The 19673-nt window shown below is 33.3% G+C and overlaps 1 protein-coding gene across 1 annotated transcript in view; it reads right to left on the reverse strand.

The window, feature by feature from the left end:
- Positions 1-19673, reverse strand: part of ADGRB3 (adhesion G protein-coupled receptor B3) — a gene marked incomplete at both ends in the record, with an annotated part of 465234 nt that overhangs the window by 251563 nt on the left and 193998 nt on the right. Inside the window, 4 exon segments of the mRNA XM_084283871.1 lie at positions 2678-2842; positions 3755-3919; positions 7449-7613; positions 14957-15118. Of these exon segments, the coding sequence (XP_084139997.1) occupies positions 2678-2842; positions 3755-3919; positions 7449-7613; positions 14957-15118 (657 nt within the window).

Raw genomic sequence — 19673 nt, forward strand, 5'->3', positions numbered from 1 at the left:
AAGTTTGCCTGGACCCTGGTTGACTCTGTGCTGTGCTCTGTCTCTCTCAACACTTTGTTTTTGCATCAAGGACTGCTGTGCATAAAAAACAAACCAGTTATTTCAAAAGCTATTGTTTGGTCATAAGTTTTCCACAATGACTCCCGCTCAACTAGCTGCCTAAGAAATTCAGTATTTTTTTTCCTTTTTCATATTTGTTTACAATTTTCTGAAGTTATCCTTCATAAAAGGATCCCTTGAATCCTTAATGCTGCTGACCTGTTAGGAGTTTAGCTTGGGTTTTAATAAAGGAGCAATGACTGAAGCCAAAGTATAAGCATATCTTTTGTTCCCAGTATATTATACGGTAGTAGAAAACATCTGTAGTTTTGAAATTACTAATTGTTTATAGAAATAAATCACAAAGAAAGATAATTTCTGTCTAGAAGCCAAGTAAATTGAGAAACCTACTTTCAGATAATAGTTCTGAGCCTGCCTTTCGTAGTGCTGATTATATTCAGCTTCTAGGAATATCTGATGTAAATCAGCTCCTGCAAGAACCAGTTGGAGAGGCTTACTGATAGACTTGAAGATCCTGAATAACATTCACATGATGCAAATCTCAAATAAGTCCAGTCAATATTTTCAGTCAGTCAAGTGAACCTCTCTGTTTGCAAAGTACCTTATTAACAACAGCCTGCATAATAGAAAATGGTTTTATTCTCCTTTTGCTTATACAGTTATAAGTCAGCAATATATAATTTCATCTTCTGTAAGTCTAGAAATCTGGGTGATACAAACTGGTACAGCTTCATCCACTTAACAACTATGTTATGCACATCTTCAGAACTGAGGATCTGGTCTTAAACTTACAGTAAACCAATGTTAATATATAAAAAAAAATAATGTTACAGTCTCTCATGTTTCTCAATGATTTAGACAAAAATATCTTTTTATTATTTCTGTACAGTATTTTTCAATTTTGCTGGGTGTTTATTAAAAATAAATCTATCATTTTATTTTTAGTAATGCAAAGTTTTGGTAAATTATCCACTGTCTACATTTAAATCTGAGATTCTTTAGGAAACTTCACTCTAGAAACAAACATATCTGTTATTCATGTATAATCTTCTGCACAAGTATAACCTGTTAAAAGATTACTATGGTTTCTATAAGCATACTGATTCTAATGTGGAATTAATCAAGTTAATAAATACATAGTGCAAATGGAAAACAATGTTCTGTGTGCATTTGACTTACAAATACATTTGTAAAATATTCTATTAACAGCAGGTGGCAACCTTTTAAAATTGCAGCAATGTGGTTTTACTTTGAAATATATAAAGACAAAACATTTCAGGAGTGGTTTTATAAGCAGAAGCTTGTTTATCTGAATGTCTGTTTATTGAGAACATTCCCATTAACCTTCTCTTAATGTGGTGCTTTCATAGAGGAAAGTCTACATTTACCAAGTAAATTATTTGCTACGGAAATTTTAATTTATTTAGGAACCCAGTACTGATTCTGTTTCGTCCTACTTTTCAAATAATGTACTAAAATTAAAGAGACCATTGGAAAAGTTAAAATTGGTAAACTTTTCCAGTCTAGTATTACAATTTTATAAGTAGTCCTTTTACTGTTTTTCAGATGCAATGAAATTCGTTGTACTACTATGTTGCAACTATCTTGAAAACTGTTCTTTGATGGCTGCCAAGGGATAAGCATGCTGCCTATGAAAACCTGAGCTCGATATCATAAAATTCACATCAGATATATTTCCTATTTACTGACTGAAAGTATCTCCGCTATTTAGGTCTTTTTGTCCCTAGCACAGAGTCATCAAAATATGAAGCGGAGTTTTCCCGTAGTCAGTGAGATTGCTAGATTAATTTTGAAGTGTCCTGGCCTGAAGTTCAGAGAACAGTTTTTCCCAAGTGAATGACTAAATCATCCTACACCTTACTACTTGCACCTTATTTTGTTATCTTATTCCAGGGCTCTCTTTTTCTCTAGGACGTCTCTTCACAGATGTTCACCTCTGAAAGAGCTAAAAAATGCACTTTAATTATCTGTCACTTAGAAAGACTTAAATCTATTGTGAGGACTAAGTAAAAAGTGCTGCAAAGAAATAAATTTAAGCATTATATTAAAGGAGGAAATATATATATATTTTTTGTCTTTTTAAATCTTTTTTTTTAATTAAGTGTCACATATATTCATTCATTCTATACATTATAGTAAGGTTCATTGCTTTTCTTTACTGCACTGGAATTTACCCCAAATGTATAACATCAAGGCCATCTTGTACACTGCATAAAAATAATTCCACAATTTACAAAAAAAGGACTAATATTCTTAGAAACAGTATATTCAGAGATAATTTCTGTAGCAACTTATTTCTACCAATGTAGATATACCTTGGCAATGAAATATTTTTCTGATATATTTCTATAATACGGCATTTTGATTTATTTCAAACATGAGGCATTGGTCATATATTCAATTGGACTAGTTTAAACCCTGCTACATAACCACAACTCTACTGAGAAAAACAACAGTGACTTGTCTAAAGCAAGGTCAGATATGGCTCTTTAGGACTACTGCTTTACGGATGTTGATCTTGTTTCTCCTAAAGGTGACTGTTAAAGTAAGCCATATTGCAGTGTAGATAATAACAGTGATTATATCTGCTTCTCACCAGGACACCTCTGTTCACTGCACCGTCTAACTTCCTCTCCAGTTCCCTCGCATTGCTGCCCAGTCACAGCAGCCCCTTGACAGATCCTTATTCTCCTCTCCCAGCCACCGTCGCAGGACTTGGAACATCCACTCCAGTGGCCCCACTGGTTCCACTGGCCATTTGCTATTGGGAAAAATATAATTACAGTGATGACATAATAACAGTACTAAAGGATGACATATAGGTTATTCTTTACTTAGGTAAGAGAAGAAAGCCCCCAGTAGATTAGATGCATTTGTGTAACTAGCAGTGACAAGTGGAAGATACTGGCCATGGAACCTCTAAAGCTGGGGGAAGTCTCTACTTCTTTCCTAAATATGGGCTTGTTTAAATGACTTGCATCTCAAGGTTAAAAAACAAACAAACAAACAAAAATAGGCTGGTGAGTTGGTGAGTTTTAACATTGAGTTAGTTGCAGAACACACAGCACACAGTCACTTTTGCATATTTTTATATGCAGTTTTATAGTGCTATTGTAGGGGTGCAAATAATGATATGCAATGTACGTAAGCATCATTTAAAAAAGTAAATAAATGCATTCTTGCATGTGATATTTTAGAAGCAGGACTTTACATGCTCTGACATGTTGAGTGAGGCCTAAGAGTATGTATAAATTTAATTTACCCACCGTGGAATTCTGGTCTTATACTGTCAGAGGATCATGAAACAGTCTCAGAGTAAGAGAGAATCATTTCATACACATTAATTTTCTAATTAAATACTAAATATTTTAGTCCTCAAACAATTCCTTATTTTTTGCATGTCCTTTAAATGGCAATAAAACTGAAAAGCAGGCATGCAACCCTTGCCATGCAGCCTTTTGCAGATGCAGCCTTTTTGTCTCCGGGTGGCTCATCAAATTAAAAGGGAGACAGACCCCAGATCTTGCTCTGGGGAGGCTGCTCTGTCCTCCACAGCCCACTGGGGCCTGTGGTGGACTAAGTACATGCCCGTGTGCCAGCAGCTCCACTAAGAGCAGCAGACAGGCCCAACCCTTCACTTCCTCCTCCAGACATTGGTCAGGTGGATACTTACCAGTGCACTCAGGGTTATAGCACTCCCGGCTCTCAGCCCATGGTCCCCTGCACTCGGATCCGCCGTGGGCCGCAGCTGTGCACTGACGGCTTCGCTGCTGGGTGCCATTGGAGCACGTCACCGAGCACTGGCTCCACGGGCTCCACTCCTGCCACTGTCCATCCACTGCCACAGGAGGCACAAAAGAGATAGACACAGTAGAGTTACCACCAAAACCACGCTAGGCCTTGTGGGTTTGTTCTAGGGTATGGGTATGAACACGTCTCTTTGGGCCGATGCCAAAGAGATTTGGGCTGAGCCCAAAGAGGTTGACTTCTTATAGCAAGCAAATACAGAAGTTCTTGTTACAAACTACTTTAAAATAATTTTAAACTATTTTTTTTTTCTCTTTCCTTTTTATCTTATCTCTTCTTTTTCATCTCAGATTTTACACAGATGTAACAAAGGGCAAATTATGACTTTGCTCACATACCACAATGTTTGAAAAACTGTGTAGTTTTCTTTTTCTTTAAAACGAAGTATTATTTAGAAGACTTGTCTTTTTAGGTCAAAGTGGAGACCTGTCTTGTAAGCTCTGAGCCCTTAAAAGTGATTCTTTACAGCTGCAGCTATCATTTACATAGGTCAACTTATAAGATTCTTTGTCCTGACTATAAAATTAGTTCTGTTAGCTGAATAGAAAAAGGAAAACAAGAATTACCACATTGCCTGACATAAGACTGTTCTTTAGATTTATAATATTGCATTTATTGTTATTATTCAGTTTCCTTCTTAGAAAACCATCACAGTTCTTCAACAGTCTTTGAGACAAAATGTAGGAGATCAGAAATGGCCTGCCTTGGTCATCAAATCTACTTTCTTTGTTTGCATACTGAATAGTATTCTTCCTGAATTTGTCAAGATGAGTGTTTAAACAACATAGATACAGAGATGAGTTCTGTATTTAGTAGTTTGTATTAACCCATACACTTTGGTTTGGAATAATATTTCCATGCGTAAATGTTATGTTTAATTTCATATATCAGCAATCTTATTGATGCAAATGAAAATATTTAAAACCAAAATTATAGAAAATATAAACCAATTAAGTTCCCATACAAGTTAAAATTTACATTGTATACAATGGATAATGGGACTAGACAGTGTTCTTAAAATTGGGTAAGCATTATGAAATGATATTAGTGATTGTACTAATTCAGAATCCCACATTTCTATTGACTTTAAAATCATCATTGCACCTGCATTTAATGAATATAAACTCAAAATTTGGGTTGTAATATAATTTAGATTAATACTATTCCTTGAAAACATGGTTTTATAATTACTGTTGTCATAAAAGCATCATTGCTGAAAATGAGTAAATTCTCTTGCTACATTTGCCAATCCCTGATTTCAGGATTCTTCTGAAGGACAGTTGGGATAGTAGCTTTCAAAGTTGGTGGAGTTAAGAATTAAAGAGGAAACAGGATCTTTAATTTAGTGATTTAACTTTTAAAAGTTCTTTTTAAAGGTACTGTGTCTGTATGGGTGTACATATATTCAGTGAAATACAGAAGCGAACTATTTTACCGCTGTCCAAAAATTATCATAAAGCATTTCTACCATTCAGAGATAATATCTGTACCTCTAATTCCCAGGATCTTAGAGAACTGTGAAAGGAGGAAGGGTTTTCATTATTTTTTTTCCCTTCAAGTTTTACATTAAAGATTTTATGTAATGTCTGGTTGTGAACCACTTCTCAATGCAGATGCCTCTCAAGCTATGAAGCTGTACCCTGATAATTTATTCAGCAGAAATGAAATCTTTCCAAACATGGAAACTAGTTGCATTCATTAATCATAAAGGCTTTATGTGAAGAGGAAAACATTATGGAAATTACATTTCGATGCACCCTCTTCAGTTTTATTCATTACTATATAGTATTATTTAGGGTAGGAAAGATTGAATCAATTATTATAGTGTCTTTGGAAAAAACTCATTCTGTGGCATCTCATATACATTTCATAGTTCTCCCTTCTTTAGGAGCAAAAAGTGTGTGAGTTTTCTATTTCAGAAATACTGCTAAAAGGCTAACGAATTGAACATGAAGATTCCTCTATAAAATTGAACATTCAAATTGGAGTAAATCTTCACATTCAGCAAAGATTTAAACTGTTACTTTAAATGTAGCCAGTATACAATCTCCTCTGGTGAAAGCCACTGTTCAAATCTGGAATTCTGAGATAACCCTTTATTTTAACAGATTAGGTGCACTATCTTTGTGCGTTTTTTGTTTGTGTGTTTTGTTTTGTTTTGTTTTTCAATACCAAAGTGAACTGAATCCATTAATTTCTTTTCAGCTATTTCTATTTGGCATTTTTTGTGTTGTCAGTTCTGCTTCGTGCTCATATATCATGTTAATTACTTTTGTGTAGGCAAACATAACATTGCACGGCTGCCAACTTGGCCAAAAACTGGATTAAGTCATATTTTTGCAGCTGCATACAAGACTAAAAGCTAAAGTTGGAGTATTCTTTGCTGACCAGAATAAAACAAAGCTTGGGCTTAGTTTTTTGTTTTGTTTTGTTTTGTTTTTAAGTTTTATTTCTGTGAGGTGCTAAGTTCCACCCATGTTTTCCTTCTTCTCTGTTTCCAAATCATCAAACAACCATTTGTTAATGAAATGTCCATCAACCCTTTTCCAGAAGAGCTCCAGTCATGAGGAATCCATTCACAGCAGTGCTAACTGTGAACATTCAACAGGCCTACCATAAATGCAAACATAACTGTCAGACAGATCTTGTGGAAGAAACTTCCCACATTATAGCTACCTGACATTTTTTCCATTCCTAGGTATTAAGCTTCCTAGGTATTGAACTATGGGTTCTATAATCATAAAGAAGGTGACTTTTAAAGGAAAACCTTTTGTAAGTATATGTATATATCCATATATATGTAATTTTTTTCATAATTAATCTTAACCTGTGAACAGACATTTTAAAATCAATTTTGCAATAATAACTTTTTTTTTTTTTTTTTTTAATTAGTTTTAATTCCCATGAATGAAAGGTTTAACATGAAAGCCTGAAACCTACACATTGTTTACTTGTTTAGGGGTAGTTTTTTGCAGATGTTTATCACTAAACTCCCAGAACTAAGGCACTTAAAATTGTTACCATAAGGGATTAAATGGGGTTCAAATAGTGTCATAGCTTGTGTCAGCCTTCTGTCTGCACACATGTAAATGATATCCAGTTTCAATAAATTAATAGCAATTAAAAATTTAGTTTCTCATTTTTTTTTAATGTGTATGTGGTGAATAAATAATTATGAATGTCCCAGTGAACTTAATCTAAGCAGACATGGCAGATGCAAACTATGTAACCTCTGAATATTTCCCTTTAAGCCACACTCAGAAAGTTGCTTGTCTTTTGGTTCTCTAAGAGACATCCTAAATCAAGGTTTCTTATAAGTGCCATTTCAGAGAGAGAATTTTGAAGGAATTAAGAATTGCCTGCTTGTACAGTATCTCAAACAGTTATCATACTGATATATCCTTTTGATCACCACAGTCAGAATTATTAACAAGATTACCCTTCCTACACACTTTGCATGCCATTTGTGTGTGTGTGAATGCAAAACACAATGAACGAAATCACAAACAACCCACATCAAATGCACTGTAACAAAGCAAAAATTTGCTATATAAGCTCACCAGGGCAGAGTGCAATATTGCATGGTTTATGTTGTGTTTCAGGTCCATCACATGATCTTCCCCCATACTGGGGAGGTATACATGACCTTGTCCTAGTTCTTTGGCCTCGACCACATGTGAATGAACACAGACTCCAAGGTGACCATTCCTCCCAAACGCCATGTACTGCAACAAACCAAACAGATTTTAACCAGAAACAGACACAGAAGTAACAAAAGGATTTCAAAATAAACAAAATCAATATCGTAAAAGGTAATTATTTTGCCAACTTCAAGTATATCAGTACACAGGTAATCTCTAGTATTGACAAATAAAACCTTCTTTGTAAAAAATGGTTAATTTCAATTTCAAACTCTTACCTCTTATAAATTATATTTAATTTTGAACCATTTTCTCTAATCTTTCAACTAATCTCACTACCACATTTTATTTTCTTTTACTCTTCTAAGAAAGATGGCTTCCATTTTCTAAAGCTGGTTATGATTTTCTGGTGTATGACCTGAGATATGTTTAATAGCCCTGATTTTCAGGAGACTAGTCCTTGTTAAAACCAGGCATACACTTTAGGTCTCATCACAACTGTAAAAACTAGAAGGAATCAAAATAAAGCTCTCTTGAAAATAAAGGCATAACTGTGGTAATTTCTCACTGTTACCCTGGTAAACTGGGGCTCTTACAATTGTTGCATGTTTAAATTAATGTGGAAACATGACAGCATTTGTGCTTGATTAGCTTCCTCAAAAATGCCAAGAGCACACAAAGAGATTTTAATATTTTTTTTTTTACATTAACATATTAATTGATCAAACATATATAGTAACACATGCATCTCTGCCTTAAAAAAATGTTGACAACAAACTTCACATACTTTCAGAGAACATGATAAATTATAAACACATATAAATATTATTATATACATATATTTCATAAGATTAATATAGAGAATCATAGAATATGAATCTTTTCTAACTTCCAAGGCAGAAGAAGCTAATACACAATATCTGTCTGAGCTTATATACCATATATATTCCCTTTTCAGAAACAACTGGAGTTAAATTTTTAGAAACTCCTAAAACATATTATTGTTAAGTAATAACACTAAGAGAACTCCATACATGACTTGGCAAGACAATTCTTTGTAAGTTGAGAAATAGTGCAAAACATGCTATAGCTATTCTTGTTAAATAAAAGCAGTTGCACAGATTTTGATTAGGCTGTGTTTGGAAACAGGAAAACTAGAGTAATGCCAGACATTTACGAAAATTCAGAGGCTTAGTACCCAGACTGAGCATCATAGATGATATCGTATCTATGTTTCTGCAACATTGTCTGTTTGAAGGATGTCTGGAGGGTGAAAGTGTATAACACCTCAGTGTATCATTGGTAATAGTTCACAACATTACAAAAAAATAGATTTTCTGGATTGTCCACACATCTCTTTGATTACTGTGAAATAACTAATTTTCAGGTTTCCTTTGCCCTGAAGGGGCAGTTTCACCTGCCCAGTTTCTATAAATAAAACATTGTAGATATCAGAATAACATTTTCCAAGGTGGAATTCAGTTGTGAAGGGTAGGGAAGGAGGTATATTTCTCTTGTATATTATCATAAAATATTCGGTAAGATCAAGGGCAATTCTGCATGTAGTTATGTTCTATTGCATTTCATTAAAATTAAGGAAAACTGTTGTTTCAGATTTTACTGCTAGGGTAAAATTTTTTGAGGTAATTTCATAGAAATTCTATCTGACATAACATGCCAAGCTTCATACAGTGAACATTTTTACCTGCTAGATAACAGCTCAATTGATGAAAGATTTTGAGTTGGTCACATACAAGTAGTTGAAAAGTAATTATTCCATGTCCTACATAGATAGCTTTATTAAAATTCTTTTATTCTAAATATCACATCAATCTGCTTTATATTAGCAAAAGAAAAAAAAAAAAAAGAAAAAAAAAATAACAGGGACATTTCAAATGAATGTAATACTGACAGATTTTAGTCTAATTATTTTAGAAATGTTGATTAATTCTGTCATTTTGGTCAAAACCAGGAAACCTAAGTCTTCTGAAAATAGTAAATTGGTGATCATTGGCATATGACCCATTATGTTTCATCTTTTTTCAACAGGTACTATACTTAGAAGAATACTCTGACCCAGCCATAACATTTGAAGACTTTTTTGCATAGGCAATGAATTAGATTCTGAGTCTATTCATACCTCTAAGACTCCAGATTTATTAACATACTAGAAAAATCAATGAGAAACCAATTTGTAAGATCAGATTCCAAATGGCAGTCAGTAATAACAGAGATATAATTTCATCTATTAATACAACAATGGTTGATTAAAAGATGCTCCGTTGAAACAAGAAGAACTTAAAAAATTGCAAAACATAACAAATAACAATTAATCCAAATTAGAGAAAGAAGATGCTGTAAAAATGTTGTAAAGGTCTAGACACTATGTAGACATGAGTTTAAGTCTAATGTTTAATTTGGAGTTTCAGTTTGTTGCTGTCAAAATATTATAAGTTATCTTCATTTAAAAATGAATAATAATAATAATAAAAAAGCACAACAACAAAACACAAACAATTAGCTGAGGGCTTCTTTAAAGCTATTGTCTTGAGCCAAGAGGTATATCTCTTCTGGCAAGAATGACTGCATGTTAGCAGGAACGTAGAGTAATTATTTTGTGATTTTGGATTTGAACAGAAGCAGAAACAATATGTTTCACTTTGAGTGGATTTAAACTTGCACCAGATTCTATCTCTTTCTGGTTTAAGGTGAGATGTACTCAAAGTAATCTTCTGTGAAAACAGTTAGAACAGTAAGTAAAAGCTTCATAGTACCTTCTTGTATGTACAGGGCTTGTATGTCTAAGAGTAGTAGAACATGGTTGGACCAGATGATCTTAGAGGTCATTTCCAACTTTAATGATCCTATGATTCTATAACTAATAAAGTCAAAGATGGGAAAGGCATACCACTAAGTAAACAACCATTATGAGCATAGAAATATAAAGGAAAAATAATCTATACAATGCATCACAGCTATGTCCAGTATTATCCAGATCAGCTTTTTTTTTTTTTTTTTAAATATTAAAATTTCTTACCTTCAAATATTATTCCTGATATTTCATTTACATTTTCCTTAATATCATTCCCTTAATGCAAAAAAAAACAAACCCTATAACATCTGATGAATTATAGCCAGATGAGCTATGCCAAATTACACCAGATGGAGAGCTGGCCCACAGAGGAGTAACTGTTTTCTATAACGCAGTTTCAGATGCAAGATTCATTATTTGGGACAAAAATATTCAAATTATTGCCAACTTATCTGTCAAAATCATTGCTAGCACAACGAGTTTGGATTACTGCAGAGCATCCTTCCCTTCATTCTGCCACTCTCTGAACCTAATCATGTTGAAGTGAACACCCACAGTGTTCACAATACACAACTTGTGTGAGGTGGGAGGAAGTGTGAAGCCATGCTGGCATGCATCCTACAAGCATATTTTGGGAGATTTTTATTGGGGTTTAAATACCTTTGATTTGTTCAGCTTTATACTAAAAAGATATTGTAAAAAATATTATGGACATTGAAGGTTTCTATTTTCTGGTAAAGTTTAAAATGGCTGATTAACTACAACAAACCAGATGCTACATTATAGGAATTGTTAAAATGATATTACAGGTATTTCATGCATGAATTTAAACACATTTATGTGATATAGTTTCTGTTTCTTCAATATGGCTCAAATTGTATATTTGAAAAATTTTCTTAAATTAGTAATAATAAAAAAAATAATTCAAAGACTTTCTGACGCCTGTCCTCTACCATCCACATTTAAGTCATATATCTATTCTATTTCTGCAAGGTCTGTTAATTATAAAGCTAAATTTCCCTCTTGTTTTCCCACTTTCAAATGAAGACTTGAAGTTCCAAAACACTGATTAATTACAATAACACTGTAGGATTTAAAAACTTGTAACAGTTTTGTTAGTGTACCTATGCAGACATAAAGCATACTGAAATGTGCAAAATTACAGTAATATGGCTAAAATTCATTGACATAAGCCTTGAGAAATGATGGAGATATAACAGACTTAGCACCAACCAAAATCTTTTGAGCATACAAATGTTTGAAACGTTTTAGGATATTCTTGCTCCTTCCATGTATTGCTTTACCCATAAGCCTGAGAATTCTGATCTTCAGCTAAATTTTGTGGTGAAAATGGCTGAAGGCAATGGGGAAGGAGAAATAGGAACTAACTGAGATGATCTACAGTTACAGAAATGCAATGTTCTTTCTCCTTGAAGTCTTAGCTGTATTAGAAATTATCAATTAAACTGAAATGAATCAGTGGCACTGCAGTACTGGATCCTAAATGCCTTTGCTTGCAGAACCAGTAACAATGAACTACATTTTGTTGCTTACAATGTTGCACTTCTTGAGAAGGCCCCTGATTCCAAGACACTGCCTGAATTACCTAGTGGATTCCCATCTCTGAAATAGTATTGGTCTGGAAAAAATATAAATAAATTAAAATTATGGAAACAATAGTTCCTTCATGATTTTAGCTTAATTATCAGTAGCATTATATATGTGTTATATATATGTTATATATATATGTAATATATATATTCAGCAGAATAAAAAAATAGCTAAAAATGACAGATGCAATAGCTTTCATGTACTTATGCAAAATACTTTGTGATATAGCCTGCTGTTGCATAATGATAAAGATGGTGAATCCCATCCTCAAAATTTTACAGAATAGTGAGATTACAGACAGATGTATTCTCTAACATCCCATTGATGTCCATTCCCAGTGGACACTGAAGGGACTGCATGAAATCAATACAGCCTTGTATAAATATTTTTAAATGCAACATGTTCTCTTGAAGTTTGTGGATAGATGTTTGAAGTATAAGCCACTCTGCATAATTGTTTATTTTGAAGTCACATTGAGTCCAAAAGCTGTATGGAATGAGTGGTTCAGGTCCAGGTTCACAGGCCATATCCCAAGTACAGATGTGTATGTTTGCATTCTTTTGTTAAATGTGTGCTTTAATTATACTAGTCTACAAACTGTACATTTTTTTATGCATGAGCCAGGGATAATCCTGAATCGTGCAATTCTCTGAGACAGTATACATGCTATAATGAGGGCAGAGGATATTTAGCCTAGAATTAAAATCATGGTTGAAAAATTAATGGAGCTCTGACTATGAAAAGCATCTTTCTAAATTGCTCATCCTGCACACTGCCACATATAGTGACCCCTCTTGCCAGACAGAGACCAACATAAATTAGTAAGGTTACTGTAATTATGTAAAACAACATGCAACATTATGCCTAGAAGACTAATTATTTAGGAAAGGTAACACAACATATGTAAAGATTATCAGAATCAGCTGTGGTGATATGAAAATGAAAATATCTTGGCAGTATCACTGTTATCCAGTGAGAATTGATAGACATTGCTCACACTGAATAACTGGAAACAGAAGCCATACTCTAAAGTGGGCATTGTGTGTGAGGAAAGAGCTCCCTTGTCACTGAGACATGTGGAACAGTCTGTGTGAGCATTGTTCAGAAGTTTACTAGACAATGTAAATTTTACAAACGAACTATTTTTTATTTATTATTAGTTATTTATTATTAACTATTTATATTATTTCATTATTATATTATTATTTTAATATTATTAATTTATTATTATTATTTTTATTAATTTATCATTAACTATATTTATTTATTTATTTTCCCCCAGATTACTTTGACTAAATTATCTTGTCTGTTGCTTTACATAGACTTGTTTTGATGTGAAAATTTCTCAAACTTTACTGGAGAGAATGAGGATAAAATTTTGCAAAATTTTGCAAAATTAGGTGACCTTGTCTCTTCTTAGGTTATTAAATGAGCTAGAAATTGGCAGGTCTGTGTGTCAGTGAGAGTGCTGGAGTATGTGTTTTCATGTTTATATTTCATGTTGCTTCAAAGGAATCTTTAAGCTTATCTTTGATTTTTTTGAAGGTTTCTTATTTTATTTTATAGTTTTCTTTTTGTAATTCATACTTTTTTACTTTCAAGTTGAGGGTAAGGGTAGTTTTGGAAAGAATCCAACCTCTAGTAGCCTGTAAGCTACCCCATCCTTTTTAGAAATAGTGGCTTTATTTATTTATTTATTTTTTTAATGGAAACCTTTAAATTATCAAATTCAGATGTCTGGGGTTTTCTGTCTGGGGTTTCCTACCCTGAAATATTCAGAAATGACAGGTGAGTTTTTTATCTAGAGCATAGTGGTAAAGCATTCTGTGATGTTAGCTGTTCAGTGTACACTGATGTACAGTGGTGGCTTACCTGATACAATATTTTAAGTTGCTTTTCATTGCAGAGGTTCTGTAAAGGCTTATAACTCCAATACACAAACTCTGAGGTGGTCATGTATGCCTTTTCTCTTGGATATTTTTTCAACATGCAGTAGCAACGTTTAGTCTGACACTACTGCTCATTGAGATAAAATTCAGGGGATTCCATGTATAGAGACAGTCTAGTTTACTTCATAATGGAGTGAGCTTCCCCAGAATCTGGCTCACCACCCTCCTAGAATCAAGTTTTACAGAAAAGCTGAGGATTTTGGTCATCTGAAGTGAGGCAGGAAGGAATTTTCCCTTTTCAGAGACAGCAAAGGAAAATAAATGCAGTCACAGGCCATATGCCTTTTTGTTTCCCATCCCAGATAAAACATCCATGAGCAAACTCTAAAGAAACGAGATATGCCCTTTCAGCAACTACCTCAGATATGCCTGTCTCATCTCCTTAGAGCATAACTACTGCTGAACTCTGACTATGTCCAGATCTCCTAGAAAAAAGTAGTAGGAAAACTGTAATACAAGATACTGATGACTTTTACCTTTTGTCTGTTGTAAAAAGCTTATTTTTGTCCGATCTTTCTTCCTTTGATGGGTAGCTGTTGCCCTTTCTTGCCAGCACAATATAAAAGAAGATATTCCAGTGCAGAGGACATTGTCTGGCCCACTGCCTAGAAGACAGTACTCTAAATGGCTAAACTGTAGCAGTGTCAAATTATATATGTTAACTTAACCCACCTTGTTAATCAGTCTCTGATTTTTAATATATTGGTGATCTGTGTTTCTCCTCTAATTTGTATTTAGTACTTATTCTATGCCCTCACTCTCTCTCTCTTTTTTTTTTTTTTAATAGCGAATAACTGGGAATACTTATTAAAAAAAATTGAAGCTGTTAGACAAAAGCACTCTTGTTCCATGTCTTGACTGTTCTGAAAGTAAAAATAACAACCTACATTATAAATTTCATAGCTGAATAGAATTCCATGTCTCTGTTCCAACTTAAATTCTCTTATGAAATTCATAATAAAAAATGATAATAATAAAAAATATATAGTTTCAAATTCTTATCATTATACAGTTCAAAAACATCCACAATTTTATTTATTGGCTGCTAACACTACCTGGACAGAGGGCAGTGTTATTGCAAACCCTTGATTCTCTTAAAGGGCCGCTGCAGTGTGTCCCGTAAGGTGATACACAAGTTCTGGTTCGCACCTGCGACCCTTGACCACAAGTAACTGAACACGTACTCCACTGGGCCCACTCTTCCACACCAGATTCACCTGTATTCAAGACAACAAACAAACATGAATATAGACATAAGTATTAATGAGACATTTTTATTGCTGAAGCTTGTCTGCCCTTATAAAATAAAGACAAAAGTATCATACCAAAATAAATGTTTAAAAGTTCATGGAGTAAAGCAGTTGTGAAAATGTGCAATGAATAGAAAATAAAGACACCTACAATGCTGCAGTCACATAACGCCTCTCAGAGGGAAACACTTTGATTGGTTCACATCATTTGTGAATTTATGAGAAATAGTGCCCTTCAACATTTTAGGAACAACACTGCCCTCAGGATGTTACAAGAACATAGACAACTCTTTTTATATAATAGCAAGGGATTTATCTTTGATATTTATACTTGTCACTCTAGAATTAAGCTTTTAGGAACTCTGCCAGTAAGGAAATTTAGATTAAAACAAAACAAAGCAAAACAAAACAAACAAACAAACAAACAAAACATTTAATTTCTTATATTTTCTTGAGTGAAGAAGAGTCATCTAGTATTTGAGAGAAGTTCCCTGGCAAAGAGGTGCACTTTGTTTACAAGATTTTAACTTAAACAGTAGGATGGGAAATTTGATTTGAACACTTATCTGCTCCATGCTTTTGACTCACAAACTGTTAGATGTGCTAGACCTCATTACTTACCGCTATGTTCAAAATTGTCAAAAAGGAACAATGAATGAAGAACTCTAAAATAATAGTTTATCCAAGAAGTTTATGAGCTACTTGCTTGTAATTTGGAATCTTTTTCATATTTATAATTCATTGGGTGTTCCAAATAAATAAAAAAAAAAGTTTTTAATTCCTGTTTTATGGAATGTGCTTTTTTAGTGTTCATGTAGTCATACTGAAATATATAAAACTAATTTGCAGAAAGTACTATTCCATAAAATGTGCAAAACTGAATGCAATTTATTCCTATCATACCTGTGAATTGTGTTTTGTTGTTGTTGTTTTTATTGTTGAAACAAAACACATTATATTATTTCTGATTTGTTTGTTTGTTTGATTGTTTTTGTTTGTGTTTGTGTTTTGAGTAATGCATCTGTCTTCTTGTATGGATGTTCAGGAAAGAATGTTTAAATTTAGTTGTCACGAACAGCCGCACACACATTTCTGGAATTTCTCAAAGGCATTCATCTACAGAAAACTTGATCACTTGAGTGCATTTTTAATAGAAAAAAAAATGCAAAAAAACCCCACAAATATGACTAAAGTGAAAGTTCTAAAGATTTTGAGAAATAATTGTAGAATAATTGTGTAAAAATTTACCTCTTCCACTAAAAATCAGTTAAAAATTGCATGCTGAAGCTTATATTATATTCTGGATTTTTTTGAAATAGACTTGATTTAGTTTCAAAAATCAGTGTTAAAATCAGCTTTAAAATAATGATAAAAAAGTCAGTCTTGAATAGCTTAAAATTTCAGTTATATTGAAATACCTCTTGTCTTTCAAAAATTTTGGCACTGATAACAATCAAGGGAATGTCTGCAAATCAGGAACACTTTGGTTATATCTTCCAAGAATTTGGTAAATGATATACTATTGAAGTGGTGCCTTTGTAGCAAGCATCTGCCCAGGCTCTTTTCTTGTTTTTTTCCAGAGGTCAAACATGAAACCTTTGCAAAATTTTTGTCTTTGCTAGTCCTCTAAGAATTTTATGGTTATCAAATTTTAAGGCTATTCAGTAATTTAAAACTATAAGCAACGAATACTACCACTTTTCATAAAATTGTATATAACTGTAATAACTTCTATGGGCAAGCAAAAAATGATGATTTTTTTTAAATACAAAAGTTCACCAAAGTGATCTGTGAAATCATTTTCGTTATTTGTTAGGACGACAAAGAAGAAATTTAATTACTGAATTACTGATTATTCTTTTAATCATTTTACTGTATTTAGTTTACTGTATTTATTGTTTAGACTGTTACATGACTTGGGTTCAGGTTAAAGGATATAATATGATAATAGCAGCTAATATTCAGGTATACAGTAACAATTGTACAATGTGAACTATAGGCCCTACGTACGTGATAAAATATTTGTATTACTATGAATTTCCAGGATAGTCTTTTTTTTTTTCTTTCTTTCTTTTTTTTTTTTTTTTTTCTTTTACTGCATTTTTGAAGCTTGACTTTGTCTTTGTTTAGGTGGCTTAGATGAAAGGTGTCCTGGTTTCAGTTAGCACAGAATTAATTTTCTTCCTAGTAGCTGGTGGAATGCTGTGTTTTGGCTTAAAATGAGAAGAGTGCTGATAACACCCCGATGCTTTAATTGTTGCAGAGCAGTGCTTATACTAAGCCAAGGACATCTCAGCCTTTGCTCTGTCCTGCCAACGGGCAGGCTGGGGGGTGCAGTAAGAGCTGGGAGGGGACAGACCCAAGACAGGTGACCCAAACTAGCCAAAGGGGTATTCCATACCATCTGACGTCATGCTAAACAATATATAGGGGTGGCTAGCCGGGGGGAGGGGGCCGGACTGCTCGGGGTTAGGCTGGGCATCGGTCAGCGGGTGGTGAGCAATTGCATTGTGCATCACTTGTTTGTACATACTATTATTACTTTCGTATTATCCCCATTGTATCATCATTATTATTATTGTTATTATTATTTTTGTTTTTTTTTTTTTTTTCCTGTCTTATTAAACTGTCTTTATCTCAACTCACGGGCTTCACTTTCCATTTCTCTCCCCCGTCCCAGAGAGGGAGGGGGGAGGGTGAGCGAACGGCTGCGTGGTGTTTAGCTGCCGGTCGGGTTAAACCACGACAAAGGTCAAACAGCAGAAAAAGTCAAAGTTATGTTTCTCAAGATGTTCCTCATTATGTAAAATAGTCATACATACTCAGTGTAAATTTTCCATTATCCTACACAGACCTTTGACAGTGTATACCTAATAAATACAGAAATGAAGTGTTAAAAAATTAAAAATATCATAGATCTTAAAGTGACAAAAAGTTGCTCTTAACCCTCAGAATATCATGAAAATAACAATATGATTGTAAAAGGCATGATTATAATGAGTGAATTTTGAAATTAACATTGAATATTAAAAGTCCTGATCATATATACTGTCCATTCACAAAAGGAAGAATCTATCAATATACTTCAACATATGTAAAGGATAGAAAGTTTCATTTTTTGCTGGAGAAATGAAACCATATTAACATGATTTTTGTGCAAAAAGAGTAAAATTAGAGAAAAAAAAAAAAACAAATTTATTGTATCAACTACCCCACTTCCTTTTGCTCAATATATTTTGATTTTTCAGAAATTTTTATTTTTTTCACAGTACTTCATTCTGTTGCCTGTATTACCTATTTTAAAGGACGAAAACATCTTTGCAGATATATGCCATGGTTAACCATGAGGAAATAGAGACTTCTTTATTTTCTAAAATAAACCTAAATTGCTAGATTGCCTTCAATACATAAATAGATTCTTTTTCTTTGCTTTTTTTTTTTTTTTTTTTTTTCCTAAAATGAAAAGTTCAAAAGGGCTACTTTTTATTTTCCTTCAGAGAACTCTTAGATTATGAGGGGTATTATATTAAACCTACATTCTCAAATTAACAGTTGACGGGGTACAAAGCCCTCATTCTGCCCTGCTGCTCAATATGTAGGAGGAAGCAGAACTTACTGTATGGAAGGCCTCATTGACCTGTGTAACACTTACCTGTATTATACATTCTAAATCCCATAACACCTAAGGAAAGGATCAGTCCAAACACATAAAATGACAAATATAGGACAATAAATTATTTACACAATATTAAAAAAAAAAAAAAAAAAAAGGAAAAAGATGTCTTTACTGCCTCATATTTCTCACAAACAAAAAGGAGAATGCATATTCTAATTTCACATTTTAAAAGTCTTCAATTACCACTTAATAGTGGATTAAGTTCACTATTCTATTGGTCTTAAAAACTTATCATAAATCTTTTCCAGAAAAGTTCTTTCTTTCTGTCTCTCTGCACTTTTAGGCCATACAAACATTTTGTACATTTCCATCTGATTTATTATTACACAAAATAAATCAGGTTAAAATATAAGAAGCCTAAAACTCAGAGAGTATCAATTTACAAAGTATTTTAAAAGGTATTAGACTTCTTAGTACACAGGTAAATTCATGAGATACGTTAGAATAACTTTATGAATAATTTTAAGAAGATATCGCATTAATTATATCACAAGAAAATGAATGCATTAGAGGTGAAGAAAATATGCAATGGTCACTACAAAGAAAATCAAAATAAAGAAGAGATGAAAATTAGTATGTCCAAAAAGAGCACAGCATTATTTAAAATGTGTTAACCTACAGCATGTAAAGGATACACTTCCTCAAAGTTTGGCATGTAAATTTGTATAGTCTGCTGTCACCTGCTTTCTGAACAGGACCTTGCAAAACAAGCCTGTGTAATTCTGTACATTCATCTCCCACTCCACACACACAATAAATCAGAAAGTGATCGTATAAATGCTGCATTTATAATGAATGCAGTTCTCTAACACCCATAATAGATGCACTGCAATGGATGGAAATCAT

The sequence above is a fragment of the Netta rufina genome (genome assembly GCF_964035555.1).
Source record: "Netta rufina genome assembly, chromosome: 3".
In the NCBI taxonomy this organism is placed as follows: Eukaryota; Metazoa; Chordata; class Aves; order Anseriformes; family Anatidae; genus Netta; species Netta rufina.